At 54.4% G+C, this 27,916-nt stretch overlaps 1 protein-coding gene across 1 annotated transcript; it reads right to left on the reverse strand.

The window, feature by feature from the left end:
* Nucleotides 1–27,916, reverse strand: SLC26A9 (solute carrier family 26 member 9). The gene is made up of 21 exons (XM_025855254.2): nt 27,848–27,916; nt 20,191–20,333; nt 17,508–17,647; nt 17,276–17,386; nt 16,454–16,629; nt 14,562–14,726; nt 13,836–13,988; nt 13,452–13,534; nt 12,544–12,691; nt 12,121–12,234; nt 11,830–11,907; nt 11,178–11,273; nt 9,197–9,303; nt 8,479–8,548; nt 8,246–8,338; nt 8,000–8,113; nt 7,106–7,387; nt 5,981–6,035; nt 4,721–4,866; nt 3,171–3,242; nt 1–1,966 (listed from the first exon to the last, which is right to left on the reverse strand). Exons 2-21 carry the CDS (start codon nt 20,313–20,315, stop codon nt 1,919–1,921), a joined length of 2,376 nt encoding a protein of 791 aa, XP_025711039.1. The 5' UTR covers nt 20,316–20,333; nt 27,848–27,916; the 3' UTR covers nt 1–1,918.

The raw sequence follows: 27,916 nt of genomic DNA on the forward strand, positions 1-27,916 counted from the left end.
GCAGTGAAGTTTTCTTCAATGTCTCCTTCTACCCCATGTGTTTCCAATTTTACCTCCACCGTCTGAACACTTGGTTCAAAGGACTCCTCTGCTTGGGATGTCCTGAGGCTCTGTGACCTTCCCCTACCTCCTGGGCCTGAGTTGGACTTTGAAGGAGGTGGAGTAGGGGAGGATGAGTTGTCATTGGCTAAAGTTCTTGTCCTCCTGGAATTTGGCACTTCGGGTGCTGGGCACGGTGAATCCCAGATAACATTGTCTTTCGCCTTCCAAGTTTTGAGTTCCATTGGCAGCCAGATGGCATAATGAAATCACAGAGAAGCAATGCTTGTAGGCCAAGAATCTGTTGGCTCTTTGCCAGCACCCTCTCCTTTAACTCTAAGAAGACTTGCTCACTCAACACACAGACACACAATGCGGGTCAGGCTGAAGTTAGGAATCTAGGAATCAGGGCTTTTTTTTTTTTTTTTTTTTTTTCAGGCTGGGCCAGCCGAACCTGTTGGGCAGGGTCATTGAGTTGAAGGAGCTTTGGGAGAAGCAGTGGGGGAAGACTGAAAGGTTTTCTGTGCACTTCCATGGAAATTTCCCCAAATACTTGCACATGCCATCTATTCATTTTCAAGTCAACAGTAGGGTTCCTCTATTAACCCCTCACATCCATGAAGACCATACCCCTCTTTTCATCTGTCCTAGAAGAAGATGACTTCAGGTCCTGAGTTTGTTAAGGAAGCCCATGGAGGACGACCCAATCTGGATCAGCCCTTTGCCACGTTCTGCACCCACTTGGGGGATGCCACTGGCCCTTGGGGGGCTTCCTGCCTGGCCAAAGGATCCAGGCCCCAAGCTGATAAGGGAGAGTTAAAATCATTGGCTCTTTGCCAAGTGAAAAAGCACAAAGCCGACTTCCTAAGGGGGGGGCGCATTTCTGAAGTCAAGGGGACCGTCAGGGCTCAGGTCCCACTAGCTGGCCCTTGGTTACCCCTAGGACACCCCACCTCCCAAGTCTCTAGTGCAAGAACGGATTCCCAAAAGCTTTTATGCAGAATAAGTGGCATCTGTTACTAGGTTGCCAGAGGATTTTGGTAGCTACCCACCCTGTTCTTTTTGGATTCCCCTCTGGGTCTCAAGTGGAAGGGAGCAGTCCCTGAAGGCAGTGGGAAGAGATCACGTTTCAGAGGCTGAGGCAGCTGTGTTGGTGCGCTGCCCCTGGGGAGGTAGCTCTGGTGGCCCAAAGGGCCCTGGCCACCCCCCAGGCTAGAGTCTGAAGGGCTGAATAGCTGTGGAGCTCCCAGCAGCCTTGAGATGAGGAGGAAGGAGGCACAGTCATCAAGACTAAATTCCTGGGGTGTTGGGAACACATGGTCCCAGGAGTGTACAGCCGCCAGGGACAGAGTTGGGGCAGCTGGAGGGGGCAAGCCATTGAGTCCTAAGCAAGTTCATCCCCGTGTCCTGTGATAGCTGGACACCATCTGACACCAAGCTGTTCAGGCCCAAGGGCCTTTGCACACTAGGTCAGCAGGGGCATACTTTTACCTTCTGTTCTTGGCTCACTCTGAAAGGCAGCAGTCGGTGGCGGGGGGGGGGGGGGGGGGGGGCGGGGGCCCCCCCAGCTGCCTGGGGCGGGGCAGGGGGGGGTGGGGGGGGTTGAGCAGTAGGCCTTCTCATTCTGGCCAGGGCCCTGAGCATCGGCAGGAGGGTGAAGAGGTGGTTCTCCTTGCTGCTGAGATTGGCTGGCTCTAGAGATGCCAGGAGGGAGGCAGGGGAAGGAGACAGGAGCATGAGGGGGAGGGGAGGGAGGCGCTGCGGTCCTGGTGGACGTGCTCTCCTCTACCCGCCACTCCTCATGGCCCCAGGCTCATTCTTCTTGGGAGTCGTGGATGGCATGTGCTCTGGAGGTGGCGTGGGGGCTGGCTGGGCGACCTCACAGGGCAGTCAGCGTCTCTTTGTGAAACATACTCCCGAACATCTCCTGTAAGGCCATGGAAGGACAGGGGAGGGGAAGGGAGAGCGTTAGACGCGTCAAGTTCACAGGGGCTGCAACCATGAGGTGACCCTACGAGCCCCTGGTCAGAGAGAGCTTCAGGATAAGTGGGTGTGAGTGTGAGTGTGTACATGAATAGGGGAGAGGCGGGCTCAGCCTAAGAGGCGAACTGGTACGGAGGCGACAAGAGAAGATGCTCGGAATCGACCTAGAATCACCTCTGGAGGGCTCTGTGACCTCCACATGTCCCTCCTCCTTTTTGGCTTCACTGTCTTTGTTAGCTGACATGAGGGGGGAGATCAGACAAGCTGTAAAGTCCTTTCTTGCTCTGATAAGCTATCTGGGGGCCTAGCCAAGGTTTTTGGAATGTGCTGGAGATTCCACAGGAGCACAGAAATCAACCTGCCAAATCTTTGTAGCTCTGGCTCTTTCCTAGTGTCTCCCACATGCCATCAGCCCTCCCAGAGACCCTGTTCAGAGGACATGGAACTCGAGCCCAAAAGCAATGCGAAGAGGTACAGAGTGAGATGTGATTCCCAGGCCCTAAGCCAGACTCCTCTCCAGCTAGTCATCTGGGTTTCTCGTAACTCAAGGCAGTGGGGTGGTTGCTAGTTTCCCTGTCAGGATGACAGGGCCCTGTGGGGATAGGGCATCTGTCTGTGGGCGATAACATTTGTACTCTTAGAATTCATCCTATTCTGGCCCCTCCCGGAATATAAGTTTCCTGAGGGCAGGGGCCTCACCGCTGTATGCCCACCCTGGAACTGTGCCAGGCAAGCAGTCCTCACATGTCTGTTGAATTCATGAAGGAACAAGTGAATCCCCCACGGAGCCTGGGAGGTGGACGGGGCCAGCTATCACCCACACCTCCCCTACTTTACAGTGATAGAAACTGGGGCCCCGTGTGTTATGCGTCCGTCCAAGATCACGTGTGGATGCGGCGCAGAGTTAAGAATAGATGTCAGTTCTCAAGAACCTCATCCAGTGTCTCTCCCTTCCCCATGTGAGGCCTCTCAGGGAATGAGGAGAAGTAGGGTCTGTTATTACAAGAGAGATGAGAGAGAAATGTTGTGGCCTTCAAGGTGACAGCTCTGGCTTGGCTGTGAGAGAGCCCCGTGAACACCTCGGGTTTGGGAGGGTCTCCTTCCCGCTCCTGGCCCCATACCCCCATACCCCCCGCCTGTCAACTCACGTGCTCCAAGTCCCAGTAGCTGGGGCTGTCCTCCTCCAAATCGTATAAGGACAGCTCCGGGTCCACTGGAGCCTGGAAGGGGGGAAAACAGGTGCAGGGTGAGCTCCGTGAGTGAATGACACAGGCTGGTGCAAATGTCAGCCTCCGGGTGGGCACCATGTTTTCTGCCACATGAGTCCCCCTCTTGCTTCTTCCCTGCCCTCCCTCATCTACCTCACAGAATGTAGCACTGGGTGGCCTTCCCCCTTAGAGCAGAGGGGTGCATCTGGGGCTACCCTCCTCTGCGGACACCTTTGAGGCAGGGGAGGTTGGCCTAGCCGAGAATGACGATCGGCTGGCTGCCTGACCTTGGGGAGTCCATTTCCCTTTTCTGGGAATCTGTTTCCTCATCTGTAAAAGGAGGATAATCAAACTCATTTTGCGGGCTTTCTACCTCACCATGCCGTCAAAAAGGGGTGTGTGAGTGTGTGTATAATTTATATATATGAATATATTTTGTAATATGTAAATATAAATATGTTCTATAACATAAATTATTTTAGATATATAACCATAGTAACTGGGCATCATTTGTGCAATAACAAATGGTGAGGATTCTTCTAGAATCTCCCTCTTTTTGCTCTGTGGACAAGGCTTGGGGGCCAGAAAGCCTGTTTTTCCTGCACAGTTGCTCTAAGTGTGGAGGGCGGGCGCTGGGGCCTTGTGTTTTCCTGGGCAGTCTTTCAGCACTGAGAACAGATGGCTTTACCGTCATCAGTCTCTTACAGCAAAGAGCAAATGGTTGCTCCAGCCAGAAAAGCCTTTCTTATGACCCAGGGCAGGGGAGGTTTTATATATAAGGAGGTCTGGGGCACAGAGTCTTGGGAGGTCAAGGGCAGGGGCTGCTGAGCTGGGAGGGACCCTGGGCGCGGTGGTGGGGAGGAGGTGGCTGGAGAGGCCCAGGCAGGGACCCCAGTCAGTGGGGTGGAGTTTTTCTGCCTCCCCAGCTTTCTGGAGTCCTAAACAGTGTGATTTGTAGCTCATTTGCACACCACTTAGTGAGCTAGCAAATTAAATGTCAAGTAACTGAGACAAAACTTGGATCCAGCCTCTTCATCCATCACCAGTCCGAAATCTCTAAGCTCCGCTATATTAAAACGGGCAGGCTTACGCCCCTCCCTTTGCTCAAAGCCTCTTCTAGAACGAGTGAAGGAGGAGGGTAGGTAAACAATGCCAGAATACTGGGCATACTCTAATACGCTTTGAGTGTTTGTGGACCTGGAAATTAATATCAGTAAAAGATATTACAATATACAAAGTGCTTTCAAGCGACATAAGAGGCATAATTATCAGTCTTAAAATGGAAGCAAAAGAAAAACGCTGTGAGGTAGGTGATGTTAATTTAGGGTGCTCGTTCTACAGGTAAGGAACTCTGTAATGGCGGTTTCAGAAAAGTAGAAGGACGGACTTGGTGTTGGAACCCAAAACTTCCCCTGTGTTCTTTCTCATGTCCCTGGTCCTGCCATTTCATTGCCCCAGGGCCTTGGATTCCCAACGTGCCAGGACCTTACCCCTTGGAAGTCATGTCCTGGGGCCACTTCTCTGGCATTTGCCTGGGCAAAGAGAACAGCATCATGTATGCTGGGAAAGACATGGTTGCGCTCTAGACACCCATCTTCAAAGACACCGCCATGGCTGATGTCGTTGTACACCTGGGCTGGAAGGAGGAAAAAGCTTTCAGCAAGATAACAGCCATGTGGTCTGGAGCCTGGGGGTGGGGGAAGGATGGTGAGAGGGAAGGGAAGGAAGGAGAGACAGGACGGAGCGTTGCGCTCTTTGGGGCCTCCAAAGGCCCGGCCAAGGCATTGGCCTTGCAATATCAATTCTGGACAGCAGAGGGCAACGTGAGCTTGAGGATGCTGAACCTTCAACCCAGGCAGAAGGAAGCAGTTTGATTCAGGGAGTTGGTACTTTGTGGGGATAGAGAGGGAAAGGCTGAAAACGTCCACGAGGAGGCTGCTGCCAATTCTACCCCTGGATGGTTCGTTCTTCCTCTTGCTTCTCTAGACCTTTCCCGCAGCCTCCAATGTGTGGCAGAGCCCTTACTTTTACCAGGTGCTAGAGATGATTTCCTGAGGACTGTCCAGAGAGGGAGGGAGTCCACTGACTCTAACTGCCATTGCAGATTACTCCCTCCGAGCAGGTTCCACCGAGCTTGGGTCCTGCTCAGGCTAACTCTGAAGTTGGGCTGGCCCCCAGCAGGGCTCTCGTTCTCTGCAGGAAGTGGGGTGCATGTGCCCTTTCACATATGTCTGTGTGTGCTTGCCGTGGGTCCCGGTCCCCACACTCGGCATCCGCACTGACGATGTGAAAGTCTTCTGCCCTGTGGACATGCACCCTTTGGAGATTGTGTGTATATAAAACTGTGTGTCTCTGTGTTCCCCAGATGGCTACAGTATGTGTGCGTGTGCTTTATACTCATTCATGGGCTTGCAAGGTTGAAGAAGATCCCCCAATTCATCCAGTCAACCCCCTAATTTAACATAAGTGGAAATTGATCCCTAGACACGAAGTGACTCGGCCAAGGTTCCAGGCAAATTAGTAGTGGGGCAAATTAGAATCCCAGTTGTCCTTTTTAGACTCCACGCCCCCGCTCCCCCCCTCACTCTGTTACTGAGACCCGTAGGGTGTTTACACAATCTGGCCACAGTCTCTTCTGACTTGTGCTCGAAGCACTTATGAGCAGGTAGTAGTTGTGGGGAATTACTTGGGTGCTCCTCCCCTCCCCCCCCACCCCCAACCTTGGCCTCCTCTAAATGTCCTCCTCTCACCGTGGATGTTCACCAAGAAGACCTTCACACCGATCCTCCCGTAGGTGGAGCTCAGCTAGAAGTGTTGGGGGAAGGGTGTTGGGATAGGGAGACAAAAGGAAAGGAATGTTCTGAGTGGGTCTCAAAAGTGATTCACAAAACGCACTTCAGAGGGGAAGCCAAACAAGTAAGCAACCCCAAGAGTCCTGGCAGCCAAAGATAAAAATAGCAGCAAAGCACACGGCTTCTCCCTGGAGTGTTGGCTGCTGGCTTTTCTGGAAAGCAGGACAGAAATGGGGATTTGCCAATGAGGCGGGCACTTAAAGACACCGTGCCCCCTTCTTATGGGGTCAGATTTTTTTCTCTCAGTAGCTTAGATTTCCAGATTCCACCTCTTTCCCGACTTTGTGGCTTCAGGCAGAAGCTGCAGGGGAGGATGGAGACCTACCTGGACTCCGGGTCCAGGCTAGGAAAGCAGGCTGAGCCCACGGCTGGGGATGCGGCCTTCTGGGCACCTGGCTGATGCCCTGTGTATGATACTCAGCCTCTATGCTCTCTGTACGCCTCGGGTTTCCCTGGACTGCCTTTCTGAGCCAGCTCTGAGGCTTGTTGACTCCCTAGCATCGGAGGCGTTGCTGAAAAGCTATCAGATGGATGGATACCTTTATTCAAGGTGTCCCATGGACTGCCAATTTGGCCCGAGAATGTAGGGAACTAATATGTCTTCTTTTCTTCTCAGTTGACTGGAATTGACTGATGCTGGGTGAGGTCTGAGTGTCTGGGTGAGGGTGGGAAGGAACAGCAGACCATGAACCAGGACCAAGCTGGACTCTACTCAGAGGACCCTGGGGTGGGTTCCTGTTGGCCTGAGAAGGAACTTGGGATGGCCTCTGCTAGAGAGGGGTGCTGAGGCAGGTGGGACAGCGAATATCCCTGTGGTATTCCTTTCTAGCCGCTCATCATCGTGGACCGTCTGGGCCTGTGCAGAGAGCAGCCTATCCTGATCATGTCTGGGGGAAAGCTCCCTTTCGAGCTTCCTCTCTCAGCTTGTCAAAATGAGGGCTCCAGAGAAAGGGAGTGTGGGAGAACAGGGGTGAAGGTGTTGGGGTGGAGGGCAGCTGGCACTCCCTCTACCTGCGGCCTCACCTTGCCCAGGGCTTTGATGCCCATCAAGTCCACAAAGCTGACCCCACTCATGTCAAGGATGATGGTGTGGAAAGTGACAAAGGGTGGGACGCTGGCCAGCATGTCACTGGGCTCACTGGGGGTCTCAGCAGAGGCTGGTGGCTCACAGTGGGCCGCTGGGGAGCTGTCAGGGCTGAAGGTGATGTAGGAGACACTGGCGCCGTTAGCAGGAGTCTGGTTGTTGTTGGGGTCAGTTGGGGAGGCATTCTCAAAGTCCTGCTGGAGTTCCTGCAGGGAGACAGTCTGTGGGGGCAGGGGGAGGTTTGCAGGGAATCACCAAACTGAATCAGACTTTGCTATAGTTGAGGCAGGGGCAAGGAATGTGCAGGTGGGGATCAATAACGTCAAGAACGTAGAGGTGGTGAATACAAGCCCCCAGAACCCCACAGGGGACGCATCTCCCAATGCCCTTTCCTCAGGCAGGGCCTGCATGCTCAGTCTCCCACCAACCAGACAAAGTTGGAGGACCCACCCAGGAGAGGCACGGAAGCCTTGGCCCACTCCGCTGTGGGAGAAAGTACTTTGGGAAACAATTGTGTTCCTTTTTACATGTGCCCGTGCCTGCTTGCTTCTCCCCAGAACTCCCACCCCCACATCAAAGCTGGGTGGGTACCCCAGCAAATTCACTGCTGCTCCCCATTTGGGGTTGTTCATAAGTCTATGGGCTATATCCTATCTTAGCCAGAAAATGAGGAGGGGCCATGGGAGCTCCATGGTTACCCCCAGGAGCTGGCGTCCCCTCACCTAAGGAGAAGATTGCCCAGAGACCTTATGTCTTTGCCTCAAAGGGTGCTGGGAGGCGGGGTCCCAGGGGGCAGGATCTGAGAGCGTAGGCTGTTCCTAGCGTCAGTTCACCTTGGTTTTCATAAACAGAGACTTCCTCTGCTGTGTGGGCATCAGCTTTCCCTTCTTCTGCTTCCTGAGGTATTTTTGCTTGGCCAGCAGTACTTTCTGGGGGTCCACACCCGTCTGCAGGGAGAGAACCAATAGCAGTTTGGACCTCCACCCTCTTTGGAGGTGGCCTGCCTCCCAGCCCCCTTTCTCCCATCTTCTGGTTATGCTCTGTTCAGCCCTTTTGGTCACCAGAGTTCTGAACCTTACCTTGGCAATGACCTTTTGCCTGAAGATCTCCGAGTTGGCAAAGTAGAGGGGGGAGCAGTAAGTGACAATCTTAACCCCCTCGATTTCCTGGACCTAGGACAGGGAGACTGAGCTCAGGCTGCAGAAATGTCCTTATTGGCTTTTTGTTGTTGTTGTTGTTGTTGTTTTTAACTCTCTTTTATTTGGAGGGGGGGCAGAGCAAAAGAGGGAGGTCGTAAGTTTGGATTACTTACCCTACTGTAGGTCTTGGGATTAACATAAATGTCAGTGTCCATGACCTGGGCCAAAGTGTAGCCATTTCGACTGGATGAAAAGGGAAAAGAAAAAAATGAGAGCATGCTAATAGTCCATGGGCCTGGAAGGATGCTGGGATGGGAGCTGGGGCAGAAGCAGGGTGGGATGGGGCCCTTTCCTCCTCCCCCGGCATGTTGTGTTGGTCTCTCTGCACTGGAGACACATGCCTGGTGGCCTATGGCTGGGCTATGACTAGAAGGATGACAGGCGGGCCCTTGACATAGCTCCCAGCCTGGGGCTCAGCACAGAGAAGAGGTGGGGTATGCAAGGTGACAAGCTTAGGTGGCCCTGGTTCTTGGTTTTGAGTTCTCAAGAAGAAAAGACAGGGCTTCCCTCACCTAGAGCATCCTTCCTGCCCTGGCCTGAACCCTCTTCCTCTGGTGCCCCTGCCCTGTACCTCTTAACCTTTTTATAGGAAGGACACGGCATCTGTCCTCTGGACTCAGGGGAGGGTCTCATTTTGTCCAGGGACTGGCAATGCCTTTGGACGGACCCGGGGTCTTACCCTCCTGTTCTTCTCCTACTTTGTTGGGCCCCCAGCCCTCTAAGCCCATTAGGGCTTCCTCTGGGGACTTCAGGATATGGCAGTCAGTCAGCCCATCCTGGGCGCGGGGGCCCCACTGCTGTGCTTTTGAGGCAGGGGAGGCTGTTACTTACAACTGAGTCTGGAAGACCACAACCAAGGCAGAGAAGGCGACACCCACGGCCACCCCGTATGGCAGGCTCAGGAAGAACGAGGAGAGGAAGCTCACCACCCAGACGCACTGTGAGGAGAGAGATGTCAGAGCAGGTCTGGGGAGAAGGCTGCCTCTTTTGGGAGGTCTTCCTGGAATAGCCAAGGTCATTCTCTGTTTGCGCAACCTCAGACCCGCCCTCTACTTTTCATGGCATTTTTGCGTTGTCTTACGTATTGGTGCTCTCGGTACGCTCGCACATTTCCCCTAGGCTGAGTGCGGCGAGCAAGCTTGCTTGGTTTTTAGTAGACAACCCCAGCCCACACAGGGAGGCAGCATGGCGCATGCTGAGAGCATGAGGGTCAGATATACCTGGGTCCAAAGTTTCATTCTCCCACTTACTAGTGATGTGAGCCAAGTTGCCTGATCCACAAAAGAGTAATGATACCTGTTTCATGAAAGGATTAAAGAGTGAAGGCACCTAAGGGTCCTAGCCTAGTGATGGGCACCCAGTGGTCACTCAACAAACATGAGCTCCCTTTCTCCATCTTCTCTGTGTATGCCCAACACATGCTCAGTGGTCTTCCCAGCCTGATGGCCTGGGGTCTGGTTGTGTGGGCGGAGGGCAGGATTGGATGCAGTTTGGATGGTTGCCCCCTTGATTGTCCTTTACAGTCCCCCAAATCCCTCTAAAGGAAACAATTTTGCCCACATCCTGTAGAGAACTGTGAGGTTCAGATGGGAGCCCAAAGCACAATGTAAATATCAGGGACTATTGTCATGGCGGGATAAAAGCAGATCTTTGGGGTGGGAATTGGAATATTATTTTCCCCTATCTTCATCATTCACTGGGGGACCCCAGATGGACTGCTCACTTCTCTGGCTTTAAGGATCTTCCTCGGGTACCATGCGGGTAACCCCAGGAGACAGCACCATGCAGAGGTTTGCTGTCCAAGGTTTGGGTTCCAATTCCGACTCTACCACTTACTACCCCTGTGGCCTTTGACAAGTTACATAACCTCTCTGAGCCTTGGTTTCATTATCCTTTTTTTTTTTTTTTTTAAGTTTTATTTATCTAAGTCATCTCTATACCCAGTGTGGGGCTTGAACACACGACCCGGAGATCAAGAGTTGCACACTCTTCTGACTGAGCCAGCCAGGCACCTGTTGGTTTCATCATCTTGAAAGGAGATCAGTAAATTCTCTCTCATAAGTTATGGTGGAGCTTAAATGGGGATTGTTGTCAGAGTTGTCAATACCTGGTAGCCTTAATACTATTGTCTACCGCGAGAATGCGCTGGGACGGTGACTAATCGTAACAATCAGTCATGCTTGCTGAGCATTGCATGGTTGCAGGGTGCTTTCCCATATGATCTCATTTAATCCTCAGAACCAGTGTGTGATGAAGCCATGACTATCATCCCCATTAGAGAGGAGGAAATAGCACTCCCTAGAAATCTGGCAATTTACTCAAGATCCTGGTATGCTGGCTTTAGGTTCTAGGGTTTTTGTTGTCGTTGTTTTTAAGAACGATTTCTTTTTGCTTTTTTTGGAACTACAGATCATAAAAATAATCATAGAGAAGTTTTACTGAACCCAGGACACAATTCAGACAACATGCTTCTTACTTGTATTATCTCTTGTCTTCCTCGTAAACAACCCCGGTGGGTGGGTAGAGAGAATAAGATACCCATTTCTCAGATGAGAAAGCCAAGGCTCAGAGAAGTTAAGGGACTTGCTTAGGGACTTGCTGGTTTAGGGCCAAGCCACAGAGCCAGTGAGCCGTTGAGTTAGGATGCGGACATAGGATGTCTCACTCCAAAACCTGGGCTCTTGATAGCTTGTTCTGCAATGAGGGAGGAACAGAGCAGAGGGATCACCGACAGAAAGAGCTGATAGGGCCATGGGGTTGGAGGAGGGGGCCAGGGGCCTGGAGGGATACCCTGAGGCCACCCAATACCTACACAGTCCAGCTTGCTCTTCTTCCACAGGTAGTAGGGGTCAGCGAGCTGCTTGAGGGAGTTCTTGAGGTTGACGGCTATCAGTGCTCCTAGCACAGACTGGGGAAGTGGAATGTTGTTCTTTCTCACCTGAGGTGTCCGCTCTCTCCTCCCCGTCCTACACACCCCTGACCCTGGTGTCCAGCAGGACAGAGCTGCAGTTCCAGAACATCTCTGCTGGCAGAGGCCCCAAATCTCCGCACTCCATCTTAGCTCTGGAGGGTGCAGGCGCTAGGCCGTGCGGCCCATCCTGGCTCTTCCCCGCCCCTCCCCTCTTCCCTCATCTCCAAACCACCCGGTGTCCAGAGCCTTCCTAGTCACACACTCCTAAGCACTTGTAAATGCTGATGGGGGGATTGACCCTTACGTCTGAAGGCTGGAGTTGGCGACCAGCCCTGCACTTATGAGCTGTACCACCACAGATCACTTAGACTTTCTCAGCCTCAGTTTCCCTCACCTGTAAAATGAGGAAAGTAGAACCTGTGTTTTCTACTTCACAGGTTGTGATTAGGACAAAGTGTGACCATGTTGGCACTTTGTAGAGGGTTATGCAACCCTTGGGGATTGTTCGTACTGGAGTCTCCCGCTGACCTCCGCTTTCCCGCTGCACTCTTACCTTGGGGAGAGGGTACAGATAGGAGCCCAGGACCAGCATGGTGATCATCACGACCAGGGACACACACAGGCTTGCCACCTGTTCCGAGAAAGGGTTGGGAACAGGGCATAGGTGTGACATTCTCGCCTTGACTTATTTCCAACAGACGCCTTTGGTGGTGTGGAGACCGATGAGGGAAGAGGAAGTTTGGAGAAGCAGCTGGCCTGGCTTGCAGGGGCCCTGGCTTCTCTGGGGGCACCTGTTTCCTTCCCCTCTCCCCTCTTCGCCCCACTCCCCTGGTGCAACGCTCACCTGGGATTTTCCTCCAGCTCCATCCACAGCCAGAGTGACAGAGAGAGCACAGCAAATGACGTGGATTTTAAAGAAGGAGCCAAAGAAATTGCTGCAGCCCAGGGCGATCATCTCCTGTGGGGACAGGGGCAGGATCGGAGGCTGGGGCGGCAGGGTGGGGGTGGGGCGGACGGGGGGTGGGCAGCGGGTATAGACCAAACGTAGTCATCCATGCAAGCTGGATCTTGGGCCTCGGACTTGAGAATGACCCTGCTGCTAGAAAAGCCAGACACTCCCAACCAAGCAGAAGTCAGCCTCCCGTGGTCAGAGCCCCTCCTCCTCATAGGCAGGCACCTTCCTCACTGCAGCCCAGAGAGAGCCCCCTGGTACATGTGTGGGGCCCGGCCTGTCCTGCTGGGCCTTGCCGGCAGTGGCCGGACCTACCTGGTTAGAATCCACGTCATAGCCGTGTTTGCCGGCCAGGGTCCGGCCCATGGCCAGGTTGATGACGTAGCCCACGATGGCCAGCGAGAAGGCAGTGCCCATCATGTCCTTCCACTGGGAAACCACAGGCAACACGGGACTGGGGAACCTGCCAGGGAGCCAGAGAGGAGGCAGGGCCCAGACGTGTGAGAAGAGGGAGGGCGAGTCCTTCCTCAACCCGCAGGGACCAGCAAGGCCCCACTGTGTGCCAGGGTCTACGTCCTCAGCACGATGCTGTGGGGCAGCCACCTTTACTCCCATCGACAGAGCAGAAACCAAGACGTAGAACCTCACTCGTCCAAGGTCCCAGAGCCAGTAAGTGATGGGGGCCCCGTGTGTTCACGCCCAGGTTCTGGACTCTATGCTCATCTGTCCACAGATCCACAGCCAGCACCACTCCCTGCCCTCTCCCCCTCCACCTTCTACCCTCCACTCCTGCCAGGTGGCACAAACACCCCCTTCCCCTCCCAGGGCCCGGCATGGTGCCTGGCACAGAGTGGATGCTCCATACGTGTTGTTTTGATGCTAATAGTTTCCTTTCCATGTGGAGGAAAAGAGCCAATGCATTAGAGCCGGCAAAGAGCTGGCAAAGGGCTGATCAGAGAGGCTTTGCTTTAGCAGCATCCAGCAAATGAGACTTTTGGGGTGTGTGTGTGGTAGTTAAGATTCACTGTTGATAACACAGCTTGCATTGGCTGACTGTATGGCTCTCTTGCATAATAAGTAACAGAAACCATTCCCCTTCGGTCGGTGTCCCAGAGTCTACAGTCCTCTTTCATAGAGGTCGTGTCATCTGGGTCTCTGAGCCCAGGCCTTCATGGAGGGGTGTTGGTAGGGGGTGGGCAGGCTTCTTGACCACCTGGACTCACCCATGTTGGATCTCTCCCACGATCTGCATGTGATACTTTTGGGGCATCTTACAGCCCCCAGAGATAGCTGTTGCCACCACCACCTGTAAACCCCAAAATGGAGAATGGGGATTGGCAGGGGTCTCTCCCAAGGCTCCCTCTTCTCTGGGGACCCCAAATCCCATTCCCCTGCCTCCTTGAAGGGGAACAACCCAAGGAGCAGGAAGAGTGGGAGCCATGTACAAGGGCATGGAATGGATTCACCCAACCCCGTGTTCTGGCTGCCGGTGGAGGGGGAGGTAAAAGTGGGTAGCGGCTCCCTTGGCTTTGGCTGGAGCTGAATCCCATTTCTCACGGCCTCTCCAGCCTGGCCCCCAACATCCCAGCCCAGGGCGGTGTCCTTACCACAATCATCTCCGTAGGAATGGGGAAGCGGATCCTGTGCATGTAGCGAGCATTGAGTTCCTTCACCAGCACCAGGAAGACACCACTGATGAGGGCGAAGATGAGCGAGGCGATGTTCGTGTGGGGGAGGTTTTTGCAAATGTCAATGAAGGTCTGGCGGAGAGAGCATCATGCTCATGGGCTCCCACCTCTTCTTCCCATACTATCCCCACCCTTGGGTGTCTAACCCCGTGGAAGGATGTCATCGATTCAAATGGAGGCACACCAAAGCCGAATTCAGACCCTGGTCACCCACAGCACCCCATCTCCCACTTCCCTCTCCCAAAGGGCATGCTGGGAGCTCATGCCGGGATGGGAATGCTGATTCTCTTCCTCTTTCTCTAGAAAGAATTCAAGCTCAAGAAGGAGGGTTGGAGATTAGACATAAGGAAGGACTTCCCGGGCAAGGAGGGGTTGAGGCACTACACTGGGGAACTGATGGGGAGTGCACAGCTCCTTTTCAGCAGGGATTAACTATAGAGAACCTCAGTGAGCCCTCAAAGTCACGTGTTTCACCCTCCCTCCCAAAGTGGGAACCCCCTGAAAATCTTCTCTGAACCATGGATCAACCAGCCCTTGCTTGCAAACATCTTGTAAGGAGGAGCTCACAACTTCTTCAAACAGGAACCCCAGCTCTGTGTCTGCTTGAGCCCCTCCCCATCTGCAGGGGTGTGCTCCTAGACTCACAAAAACAATGGACCCCGGGCCTGCGTAGGAAGGGATGGTCAGTCCAAAGATGTACTTGAGCACCGAGATCAGGATCTGCAGGCCGGCTGCCGTCATGAAGCCCCGGATGAAGGACTCGGAGAGGTAGATGGCCACGAAGCCAAACTGCACGAAGCCCAGGCCCATCTGAGACGAGAGAGGTGGGGGTGGGGGGATGATGGAGAAGGGTCAGTGATGCCCACACCTGCTGGACCCAAGCCCAGGCTGGAGTTCCATGCGGCAGCCCCAGGGAAATGAGCCCTTTGTGACTGGCTCTCTACTGTGCTGGCCGACCCCAAGTCTGCTTTGGGGTACGGGCCTCTTTGTCACTTCCTCTCTCCGGCTTCAGTTTTCTTATCTGAAAATAAGCCGGGTCCTCCCCCAGTGTTTCCTCTCTCAGTAGATGACACCACCATCCACCCAGTGGGCTAACCAAAAACTTGGGGGTCATCCTCCCTCACCTGCACATCCAACCTACTGCCAAGCCCTTTAACGCCCCTGGCCAAATGTTCCGTAAACCTGCCCCAATGCGGGGGAGGGGGGCTCTCGGTGGCTGCCACCCTGGTCTAGGCCCTCTTGAGTCTTGCCCGGGCCTCTGCAGGGTCTCCTGACAGGCCCCCTGCTTTGATTCTTCTAATCCACCTCCCGCCTCTCTTCTCTATGGCCTGAATGATCCTTATAAACTGCTAATCCGACCCAAAGGTGCTGCGTAGGGGACAGACCTCAGCCTTCATTGTCTAGCCTCTGCCTACATTTCCCTCTGGCCCATCCCCCAAAAGCCTCCTGCTGTCCAGCCCCAAACTTCTTGCCTTGTCATTCTCTGGTCAGTTCACACTCTCAGGCCTCACACTTTGGGGTACGTTCCCTCCGCCTGGACTGTCCTTCTGTGCCTCATTCATTTGGTTCCTGTTCAACCTCTACTCATCCTTTAAGATGCAGGTCAAATGTCACCTCCTCTCTGAGGTGAGGTCTTCCCTGACTATATGCCATTTGAACATAGCTCTATTATGCGGCTTATCTCATGGCCTACAAGTTTATCTGTTGACATGGCTACTTCCTCTGCTGGGCTGGGAGCTCCTGGGGAACCGGGCCTCTTCTCTACTTATCTTTCTCCTAAGGCCTAGCCCAGCTCCTGGCTCAGCAAAGCAACCAGAAACATTAACTTAATGAATGGACGAATTAAAGGTGTCTTCTGAGGTTGCTTCCTGCTCTTGTGTTCCACCACGCAGTGTTTCCCTTCATAAAACCTAGCAGAGGGGCGCCTGGGGGGCTTAGTCAGTGAAGCGTCTGTCTTCGGCTCCGGTCATGGTCTCAGGGTCCTGGGATCGAGCCCCGCGTCAGGCTCCCTGCTCAGTGGGGAGTCTGCTTCTCCCTCTCCCTCTGCTCCTTCCCCTGCTTGTGCTCTCTCTCTATTTCTTAAATAAATAAAATCTTAAAACAAAAAACAACCCTCGCCCCCAACCCTAGCAGAGGCCTTTGCAATTTGTGCAATTGATGTGGTGCAGGTGAGGCTGTGGCTTGGCGAGAGGAGGCCGGAGGGGGATAAATAAGGGATGTTAGAGAAATAGGAGGACTGTGCTGGCAGGGGGATGGGCACTGGAGAGGGTGGTGGAGAGAGACCGTGAGCCTTCCAGACAGTCTGGGACTCAGGACAATTTTACCGGGTGCAGATGCTGGTCTTATGGACCTGCTGGAGGTGGGTGAGGAGAGACACCGATTTTTCGAGGTCTTTTGTGGCCCCGGAATGGGGAAGTGGGAGGAGGTAGAGCCCTGAATCAGCTTTAATGTCAAAACTGGGGTTTGGAGGCAGGGGCAGGACGGAAAGATGCTCTCCTGAGCCTGGGCCCTTGGCAGGGACGTGGCCGTCCCCTCACCTGGATGATGGCAGTCAGGCAGGCCAGCGTCGCTGACACGTGCAGCCTCTCGGCCTCCATGGCCGCCGTGTCCACGTAGCTCTTGTTGGTGGCATTGTTGAAGACCCAGAATTTCGACTCTGGGGCCAGCTGCAGACAGATGTTACCCACCAGGATGCTGATAACGGCAAAGGTACCTGTGGTGCCCCACCCAGCCAGCAAGAGTCAGAGGTTTGGACCGCACCCCTGGACAACAGAAAGGGGCCCAGGAGAGCTTCCCTGCCCCCAGAGGGATGGGTCTCCACACCTCCAACGTTCCTCTCCGGCAAAACAACAACCGCTCCCACGTAACCATGACCTATACTTTCAAGGTGCTTTCACCTCGGCTGTTAATATTATTTCGTTGGGCACATGAAGAAATACGCTTGGAAATTCAAGCAGTGCCTGACCCAGAAATAGGCCTTGTGACCAGGCGCCTTCTCTCCATGTCACTTGGCACCAGAGAGCTCCAAGTGTCCCTGCTGGGACCAGCCTGAGAGTGACTTGGTAGTTTCTCACATCTGTTTGGCACTTTAGGGCACACAGTATATCCTGTTCAACCGAGTCGTCCCCACATTCCAGGGAGGGAGACAGAACAGGGAGCGCTAACCGAGTTCGCGGCAGCTATGTGGTTTCTCTAAGGTCACCGGGGACCTGAGACTGACGCTCACGGTGCCAGTCCCTTTGGGACCAACAGCACCTACTCTAGGAGGATGTGGATGGAAAACACCTGAAGGCCCTCCGCCATGCCACCTGTCCTCGGGGTCCCGGCCACCTTGCCTGCTGGGAGGGGTGAGGCCTTACCTGGCACCATCTGGTGTATACCCCCCAGGAAGAAGTAGGTGAGGAGGGGGAAGAAGGAAGAGTAGAGGCCATTGACGGCAGGAAGGTTGGCCAGCAGAGCAAATGCCATGCCTGCAAAGGGAAAAGAGATTGCAGGCTCAGGGGCGTGGCTGGGTCATGGAGGTCATGGGGGACCGGGGGAAGGGGAGCGGGGAGCAGCAGGCCCAGCTTACCTAGGGCACCGACCCCTCACCTTGTGGGACCTGGATGGATCCACCACTGAGTCCGCCCAGCAGGTCGGGGATGATGTAGTCTTTGATCTTGTACTTGGGCAGCCAGGAGAGCACGGGGAGCAGCCCAAACACCACAGCTTTGATCTTGGCCGAGGAGCATCTGGAGGGGAAGAGGGCAGGCTTCCAGTCGGCATGGTGTGATTTGGACACTCCAAGTTGGGGAGGGCTTTTAAGATCCCGTTCCTGGTCATTCATTCATTCATTCATTCACTCATTCATTCGGAATTCATTCAGAATTCAGTGAGCACCCACACCATGCAGGATGCCGGGGACACCGAGAAGAAAATGCAGGGGCTTTCTTTAGAGCGCCATCCACATGCCCTGGGCTTTAGCTGGGCATCTTCTCGAGCTGGCTGCTCATCGGGGACGTCCACAAGACTTGGCGTAAAGGCATGGATTTGTGGTCACTTAGCCTTCTGAGCTGCGGGGTCCAGCCCCCATCTCAGATGGTCTGTCTCCAGTCCAATGGAACACAGGCCGGGGCACCCAGGTCTGGGCTCCTGCATCTTGGTGTTCACACTGGGTTGAAATTACTTGCTTTTCATCTATCGCTCTCACTAGAGCAAATCCCACTGTGGCCCAAAGTCTGGCTCTCTTGTTCATCTAGCATACCTTGTACATTGTATTGGGGTGCTGAGTAAATATTTGCTGAGTAAATGAATGAATGAATGAGTGAAAGCATGGGCTGGTATTGAAACTCAGTCAGAGTAGGGGCTGCTGCCATCTTTTTTAGCATTGCCCCCCAAAGAAGGCTCCCTCGTCCCTGCAGGGTATGCCTCTGCAGACCCACCGTCCTTCGTGTGTGCTGACTCCAGTGCTGGAGTTCTTCCTACTGCTAATTTACCGGGGGGCGGAAAGAATGGGGGAGCTGTTCATTTGTCGTTGCAGGGTGGGGGAAGTTGATTCTTTCCCTGTTTGTTGAACACCTGGAGGACTTTTCATAGAAACTCAGGAGTGGCAGGAACAAGGGCCCACGGACGCAATGGTGACAGCTCGTGGATTGATGACTGGAAGGGGTGGGAGGCATTTGCTTTTCTTCTCCCGGCTGAGGGAACTCAAATACTTGGGGCCCATTTGGTGACTCACTGGCCTGCTCTGATTAGGCCTCCTTTCCTTCCCAGCACCAATTCCTGCTCTTGGCTATTGTTCAACAATAGTTTCCCCGATCCTGAGTCCCCTGGATGGCACCCAACACTGAAATCAACACAGACAATGCTTTGAACCCTGCGTAGAGCCTGGACAGATTTTCTGTCCCAACCACCACTCTGGGAAGGGCATCACCATCAACATCCTTTGGGGGCAGATGGGTGCCTCTCCCATCCTTGGGATGGTGGGCAGGGTATTGGACTGGTGGCAAATAGCTTAAAGCATCTCTAAAGCTTTGTCCTAAGGGAGAACCAGCCCTGCAGGACCTTGCTCAGGTTCGTTTGTGGCAGGGAAAACTGGACTCACAAATAGAGAGCTGACTAGGGGAAGACACGCAACCCCCCTGAGGGCTCATACCTGCCTGGCCTTACTGGCAAGCCTGTTGTATGTCGGGCAAGGCAATCTGAAGCCCAAGAGAAGAACTGGAAACAGATGCCAGACACCTATACAGAGGCTTCAGAAGCCAAGAGGGAAGTGGGCAGAGGGATTAGTTTTCTAGCCATTCATTCATTCATTCATTGAACAAATATTTATTGGAGCACCTTCTGGGGGTCAGGCACTGTTTAAGGCTCAACACCAGCCTCGTAGGAATTTTTCGTTCCCTCCATCACTTTAGAGTTTTAATCTATAATCTTTTCGGCCAACAGCAGACACCCTCATCCCTCCAGCACAGAAACAACCCAAACTTCCCAACTTAGTTTGGGAACTAAGGCTGGCAGAGCCCACCTGTCCGAGGAGCACAGCGGTGGGTAGGTTGCTGGGACACTGAACCCCCAAGGCTTTGGCTGTAGCCTGGCAGAAGCAGGGTTGGACCAGGGTTTGTAGGGAAGACTCAAGTGGGTGATTCCCCCAGCCTAAACCAGTTCCACCTGCATCGCCACTTCAGCCATTGCCAGTGACCTCAATCCAGGTAACTGAATCAGCTGTTTCCCCAGAGGAGTGAGGAAGAGTAAGCCAGCCCACAGCCAGGACTGAGCAAGGTCTGCCAGCAGTATAGGAAGGGGGAAGGTGAAGCTCATAGCCTCGGGTTTCTGCAGGATGAGCAGAGATCATCTCATGAAGCCCCCTCGTTGGAGGTGAGCTTCTGCTACCCACCAGCACAGTCCCAGAGATCTGAGAGTGGAAAGAGCCCCAGGGGTCTGGCAGGACCATATCCTGGTAGGTACCCTTTAGGAAAGCCCAGGAATTTAGGGGCTGCCTTTGGGCATTCTCTGGATCAGAAGAAGGAAGGAACATCTAGGAGGGAAAGAGGACAAAGGGCACAGAGTGGTGGTGGCTTCAGATTTTTCTCGATTGGGAAGGAACAGGACATTAAAGGAAGGGCTCTGACGCTCCCACCCAGTTGTAGGATCTTAAAATCAGGGCTCCGAACCTCCCCTCCCCAGGGCTTCCACAAGCCCTGTCTTAGCCACACCAGTACAGGAACCATACCCCGGTGCAGACAGGATTTTTGTGGGGAGCAGAGGAAAGAGGTGTCTGGGCTCTAGGCCATGTTACCTGAAGGCATTGCGGAGTTTCTCTCCCAGTGGGTACGTCCGGTCCTTCTTCTCAAACTCATCATCAAAGAGGGTGAGAGAGTATGCGGCTCTGTCTACCACGTAGCGGGGCCTGGGCTGGCTCATGTCTGGGGCATTGACAAGCTTTGGGAGAGGCAGAGGAGGGGAAGATGAGGGGCATCTCTCCCCAGCGCCAGGTCTCTCTGGCTCTGGCCACAGCAGGGTTTTATTCTGGTTTTCCTCGCCCCCACCCAGCCAGGTGCCTCCCTTCCCGCTTTCAGGTCTTTCCACCAGACTCACTTCTTTTGATGGCCTTCCTTCCCAGGCACTGATGATACACACACTTGCCCTGGCTGTTTTGCTTGGCGCCCAGCGGGTGGCCAGCACGCCACACCTGTGACGTCACTGTCACCCCCGCCGAACACCAGGCAAAGAGGAGGTAGGAATGCAAGAGCAGGAGACGTCACAGCCGGATATCAGCCTGTGGCTCCTGTCCCCCGCCCTCAACCCTGGCAGCTGGTGCCCCTACAAGCCCCTTCTCCCTCCCCAGATCTCAGTTTCCCTGGCAGAAAGGCTCATAGCATTCAGCCAGTCAGCTTGGAAGAAATAGAGAAAATGGCCTGCCCGGAGGCTGGGGGATGGCTGAGGTGACCTCGGAAGGACCCTGCTTGAAAGAGACACCTAGGACTTCACCAACAGGTTTTCCCAGGGGCATAATGGTGCGTTTGGGGAAATCAGGATGGTCTGAACTGGCTGGCTCTCCCACGGCTTCCTGTGCCTAACCTTTCCCCCACCCTTGTGTACTGGTGTTTCTCTCCTCCTTGCTTTTTGCGCAACCTTGCTGATGTTCCAGGAGCTGAACAGGGCAGAGCTGAGTGCCAGGGCCCCTGAGGCCCAGAGGAGCTCCCTGTGGGAACCATCCCCCCTTCCTCCTACAATGACGGACTGGTCCCTCCTCCTGGCAGCTGGGAGAAGCCCCTGGGAGGACCTTGGAGGAAGGAGGGAGAGGGAGGAGGTGGGGCAGGTTTGAAGGAAGGAGGTGGGGAGTGTGGGTGGCCGTGGCAGTTGGGCAAAAGATTTGAGATGGGGTTGAAAGTGAGAAATCACTCGGTGGGGCTAGGGACGCCCCTTGGCTTCCTATGGGAGAACCTGGGTGCATAGGGGTTATCGGAGGGGAGCAGTTCGGTGGATGCCTTTTGTGGAAGAGAACATGGGAGAGAGATGGAAAGTACATTAACTAAGGGTCCAGAAACCTGGCTTCTGGTCCTGGCTTTACTGGTGAGGGAACAAACAACATCACCCCTCTGAGTCTCGGATTCCTAGTCCATAAAATGGGAGTAACATGTCTATCTCACAGGGTTGTGAGCATCAGATGAGTTATGGGCAAGAAATATTTAAAATGTACGAAATGTATTTTAAAATGTTTAAAATGTACAAAAATGTTTTTTTTAAAGATATTTAAAATGTACAAAAAATTAGGCAGATGTGAGTTGCTATTATCGGTAAGATTGTACCCAAGCTGATGAAGTTTGGGCTGGTGCATTCCATTCATTTGGTCATGGGACCCCGAGGCCTATCAGAACCTATAAGCAGGGGCGCCTGGATGGCTCAGTCAGTTAAGTGTCTGCCTTCAACTCCGGTCATGATCCCAGGGTCCTGGGATTGAGTCCCACATTGGGCTCCTTGCTCAGCGGGGAGCCTGCTTCTCCCTCTCTCTCTGCCCATTCCCTCTGCTCATGCTCTCTCTCTCTCTCAAATAAAGAAAATCTTAAAAGAAAAGAACCTTTAAGCAAGGGCTGGATGCCTGGCAAACCCCCAGGGTGATACCCAACTGGGAGGGGGCAGGAATTTGAACCTGCCCACAGCGCCTATGCCCAGCCCCTCGCCAGGCGCTGCGTACGTACTCACCAAATGTTTGTGGAATGAATCAATAAATGGTGTTTTGGAGAAGACATGGGCAGAAATGAGTAAGAGCAATGGCATGGGAGATATTTCAGTGGGAGAAGAGCGAGACAGAGCGACATAAGGAAAACCAGCACACGCGTTAGAGCCAGAATGACCTGGGTTCAGAGATTCGGTTTCTTCATCTGTAAATGGGGATAATAAGAGTCCTGGGTGGTTGTCATGAAGAGGAAATGAGACTGTGTGTGTGAAGTGGCTGGGCTTCCCAGGCCCTCAGTAACTGGTAACGGTGATGACTACTATTATTAAGATGGGAGGCTGCTTCCTTCCAGCCCTTCACCCTCCCGTGAGGCAGGTGCCCTTGCTCCTCCTTCTCCTCCCCACCCTCTCCAGGGGCTGCAAGGGTCTAGCTTTCCAGTGGCTTTCCTGGCTGGCCCTTTGGGAGCAATGAGTGGGGAGCATGACCGTCCAGGAGAATCAGAGCTCCAGCCTGGCTTGGGAGAAGGACTTGGGGTCTGTCCCTGGCCGCTGAACAGACTGTCTGCAAGGGAATAGTCAAAATGTTGAAGGGGAGCTGGACCCGAAGAGGGAGTCCCTTGGAAGAGCCCCTTGGAAGAGCCCCTTGGAAGAGGGGGTGATGGGAGATCTTGCTTCCGTGCCCCTGGCAGGTGGTGGATGGCCCCTGAAGCCCCTTCCCAGCTGCTTTCAAAGGTTCTGAGTCCTAGCAGTGTGTTTGTGGGGGAGGGGGTTAATATCTGATTTCACAGAACCCTGCTAACCCAGCGCCCCCTCACTTCCCCATTTCCTCAGTGCGATCTGCCTCCCTGTCACCCAGGCCACCCTCACATTTGTCCCTGCCCTTTCTCTCCCCACCCTGGCCTCCATCTTCAGCTGTTCATCAAATGTCATTGCTATTTCTTTCCAGTGTCCCTCCTGTCCCTCACCCCCTCAGCTCTTATCTCACACCTGGACTATTGCATTAGTCTTCTGACTGATTTCCCTGTCTCCAGCCTACACCCCCTGATCAGAAACCCTCAGCCTCCTCATTTCCAGGAGGTTCAAGCCCAAACTCCTTATTTCTGCATGTGTGTCCTTTCGCCATCTGGCCCTGTTTTGGTGGAGTTGGTAGAATCGTTGGCTGGGTCCCCTGGCACCGTTCAGCACCCCCAGACAGTCTCGGCTCTATTTTACCCCTGTGCTCTGTCCACACTTTCCTTCTTACCTGCGATGCCCTGACTCATTTTGCCTCCTTAGACCTGCCCAGCCCATCCTTAAGACTTGCTGACGTTCCTCCTCCTCCCCTCCCCTTCCCTCCCTCTGCCCTTGGCCTTGCCCTCTTCCCCTCTTCCTCCTCCTCCGCCTCCTCCTCTTCTATGAAGCCTTTCTTGACCACCCTGACCTGGGATCTCTTTTTCTCCTCGGACCTCCATTTCTTTGAGCCTCTCCAGCCTGCACACCAATGTTGGCTTTGGCCACTCTCGGCTGTCACTTCCAGGGAAGGGAGGGAGGCAGGGGGGTGGTGGTGGCGGGGGAAATCCTTCTGGGAGGGGGATGACCCAGGACTGTTTCTGCCCCAGTGGCAGGCTTCCTACAGATGGGGACCAGATGCTAGGGGATTTCCTGCTCACACAGGCGAACGGAGAAGAAAAAGCTCCCTTGCTTTACTGGAATGCAAAAATCTGCCCGTTCCCATAAGCTCTGCCCGGTTCATTCTAGAAAGAGGGTGTTGAAGGGGAGAAGGCTCTGGGAGTTCTCCCAATCCTGAGTTTGTACCACACAAAAGAAGGTGAGCCCAGCAGCCAGCTCGACTCAGGAAGTTTTGTCTAGAAGGGAACGTACGTCCAAGGCTGGTCTAATCCTCCCGTTTTGTGGATAAAGAAACCGAGCCTTAGAGGGAGGTGGTGTGGGGATTCAAGTGGGGCCTTTGGCTCCATCTTAATTGCTCCTGGTGGGTCCCAGACCTTCTAGGGCTGACCCCGCTCTCGCTCTCTGGGGGTTGTCCCCTCAGCGGCATCCAGAGTACCCCTTTCGGACCGCCCTGGGACCTTCTGCCCCGCCTGATGAGACAGGACTCCTGGGTGCTCCCTCTCCTCCCGGGAGCTCTGCAGGCGCCCTTGGCTTTCCCAGGACCATGACAGAGTGGCGAATGTGCGGCCGCTGGAGCTGCCCCAGCACCTGGTGAGGAGGTGCCCTGGTCATACTTCCTAATTCCAAGAATAGGGTTGAGGTGGGGTGGGGCTTAGGAGGGGCCAGTTCTGTCGCTGAGGGGGAGAGGGGGATGGGAGAGGCCAGGTGGCGGGAGGCACAGCCCCTTGTAGCCGGCTCTGGGGCTCTTGGAGCGTGTAGGGGCTCCCAGGGACCCCCAGGGACAGCTCCTACAATGCTAGGTTAGGGGTGGGAAGGTGAAAGAGGGAGCAAGAAAGGGAGAGGTATAGGGGCCGTGAAGACTTGATCCCTAGTTAAACAAACACAGCCCTGCCGAGTGATGTCAGCATCGCTGAAAAAAGTCGAGTGCTCTCTACCCCCGTAGGTGTGGATCGAGGAGCCCTGCCTCTCATCAAACAGTGTCAGCCCCTCTCCGCCTCCCATCCCCCACCGGATCAGGGATAAATAGCAGGTGCCATGTGACAATATTGAGGAACAAAAGGGTGCCCCTGCCGCCTCCCCCTCTGTGGAGGGAAGGAGGGGCGGTCCCGATTTGCTGGAGAGACCTGGCTGGGGTGGGGGTGGGGGGGGGCTGTGGGGCTTAAGGGAAGTAGAGGGCCAGAAGGAAAGTGCATGCAGAGGGTAGGAGAGGTGGGCGTGTGGACAATTTCCAAGGCTTGGCAGGGAAATGGGGTCACATCTGGGGCAAGGGGGATTCAGGGGTTTTGCAGAGCTAAGGAGCTGGTGGGGAACAAAGGGAAATAGACTCTGTGTGTGTGGGGGGGGGGGAGTATGGGCTGAGTAGACCTCCTCCTGGACTTCTCCGGGGCCCCTCATCAGGATCCTAATTCCCCCATGCAGTGAATTCATACAAAAGAAAGCCCACTGGTATCTCTTCCCAGGCGTGTTTCTGACTAGGTCTGTCTACATCAGTAGAAAACTGTGGGCAGAGATGGGCTTGCCCGAGTTAATGCATAGAAAGGCTTGGAACGATGCCTGGTGAGCATGCAACAAATTCTGACTGTGTTATTCTTATTATTGCTTTGATTACTCTGGAGGATATTCTTCCCTTCTCTGCAACCTCGGGCAGGTCACTCTGCCTTTCTCGGCCTTTCTTTTCCTAACTGCCCCCCCCCCACACACACCCAGTCCACCCCTCCCCTCTTCATGCCCTTGTCCCTCTAAAATTTCCCAGAACTGGTGAGAAGACAAGCAGAACATCTCTTTAGATGAGGGCAGGGAGCAGGGAGGCAAAGAACCATCTGTGGGGTTTTGGTCAGGTCTGGAGGTGATCCTGTCATTGTGGCTCAGGCTGACTTCCTCCTCAGCCCTGCTGTGTGTGTGTGTGTGTGTGTGTGTGTGTGTGTGTGTGTGTGTGTGTGTGGTGGCGGTGGGGGAGGGGGTCTTTGATGGGCACCTGTGCCAGGTACAGGAGGAGCCCCAGCATGGCCACCTCACCCTGGCATTCTTATCACTTGTCCTGACCTGGGCGGTCGCTGTGTTCTGGGGAAAGGAAAGGTCACTTTGAGGTTTTCCCTTTGCTTTAGCTGCGCGTTGCTTCCCGCCTCATCCAGGGAGGGAGCCCCAGGGAAAGTGCCATCTCTGGGTGGCTGGTGGGCGGGGGGAGGACCTGGGGATGGGATGGGAGGGCTGGCGGCTTGGCTGGGGACTGTGTCCCTGGCGGGAGAGGTGAGGGTAGAGAGGCTCCAAGGCATTTTTATCAATATCTTTTCATTTCTAATTGGGCAAATTTCCCACCCCCTTTACACCCCAGCATAATTTCTTCATCAGTCACTTGAAGGGGAAGATGAGATTGAGTCCCTGAGTTGCCTTCCTGCTCGCCAGCTGTTTGAGGGACTGGTGCTCTCACAGGGGACAGATTCACCGCTATCACCCCCAAATCCCACTCCTTATGTCTATGCCCACTCTCCCCTCCTCTGCTCTCTCTGCTGGGGACAAGGATGGGTGCTGGGCTGAAGACACAAGCTCCAGCAAAAGAGATTGAGGTCAGGCTTTGAAAAGCACTTTCCGGCAGGGAGACCTGACCAAGGTCATGGGATCCCTGAAACAGACACTTAACACAGCCTGCTAGAGGTCTGCAAGGAGAGTAGGGCTAGTCTCACCTGGAAGCGGGCAGGTGGACAAGGAGACCTGTGAAGGACCCTGAGGGTCTCGTTCAAGGAATCCAGAGCTGAGTCAGCACTGAACCGGTCCCTCCTTCCCTCAAGGAGCTCGCTGGTGTCAGACTCTGGTTGTTTGGTTCAGTTCAACACACACTCTCTAAACACCGATTATGTGCCGGTCTCTGGGAAGACTCTGGACATTAAGAGATAAAAAAAGAGTCCATCTCTGCCCCCAGGGATTTATACAGATGAGCATTTAGAACAGTCGTCCAGGCCTGGGAAGTGCCCAGAAGAGGCCATTATGGTGATGGAGGAGGTGTGCGTGTTGGTCTCCATGCTGCCGGGGGAGGGCTTCGCCAGGTTCTGAACGCCCCGGACTGTGGGGCTCTGGGTGTGGGGAGGCAGTGGGGAGGACTGTGGGGCTCTGGGAGAGGGTTGTCTGTGTGAGTGAAGCCATTCGGGGGGGGTAGCCCTTTCTTAGTCTGCCCAACTCGGGGCACTCTCCCACTCCGAGGGGCACACTCTGAAAGTGGGTCTTCCTCCTGGTGCCTCAGGTCCAATGGGGCCAAGTGTAAGTGGGGAGTTTATGCTAGAAAGAGAAAAGATTTGCTTGCCCTAGGCTGGGGACCTCACTGGCTGACTTTGAGGAATGGGGGCACTGTCTGAGGGTGACCTGGGACCCCTCACAGCCTCAGGATGAGAAGTTAGGAAGCTGGGAGCTGGTGGAGCTGGCCCAAACCACTGTCCTGACCCCAACCGTCTGGTGTTGAAGCGTTCGCCCGGGAGCCCCGGTCCCCTGGGTCCTGTTCCCGCCGGGCTGATGGAGCTATGCCCTCGTTGACCCTCTCCTAATCCTTCCTTCCCTTCCTTCTGCCTCCTCCAACCTCTCAGGATTGATGGGAACAAATGGGATTCCATGCCACCCATACAGGTGCCCTGAGCTGGTGAAGAGGTGAAGGAATAAAAGAGAACATCTGGGGGGCAAAAGGAGGGGGAGACAGCCACACAGAGCAGGCTGGTGAGCCACGCAGTAAGAGCATTTTGCTTCCAAGACTTGAAAAGAGGGGAGAGGTGGCAGCCGGCAACTTCAAAGGCTGGTGCCCCGAGGAAGAGCCAATATTTTTGTTCTTTCCTTTGCGAAGGAAAGCAGCCCTTTGCAAAGGAGCTAGCCGTTTCCCCTCACTCTGTTTTGGGGTCTGGCAGACTTCCTCCACTAGAGCTTCCATCCTCCGAGCCCCGTTCAGCCTCCTGCCCTGCAGCTGAGGTCCTTCCATGGAAGGGAAGACCCCGTGGGCTCCTTAGGGGTGAAGGGCTGCGGGCTGCTCTCAGACTCAGGGGCCGCAGTGGCTTTCCCACGTGGGCTCAGGTTGATAAACAGCCCACCTCCATGACCGGTGGGCTCCTGTCACCCCTCGTCTCCATGTCCCTGCTGCCCACCCTCTTCAAGGGGTGACCCCCAGCCCCATGGGGGGGCTGTGTAGGGCTTACCGGTGGGTGAGAGGAGCCGGCCGGGCAGGGCTGCAGGTGTGTCTGGGGGTCAGGTAGCTGAAAGGTGTT

This window comes from Callorhinus ursinus, unplaced genomic scaffold (assembly GCF_003265705.2).
Source record: "Callorhinus ursinus isolate GAN/ISIS: 27379988/994484 unplaced genomic scaffold, GSC_fseal_2.0 scaffold57, whole genome shotgun sequence".
Taxonomy (NCBI): Eukaryota; Metazoa; Chordata; class Mammalia; order Carnivora; family Otariidae; genus Callorhinus; species Callorhinus ursinus.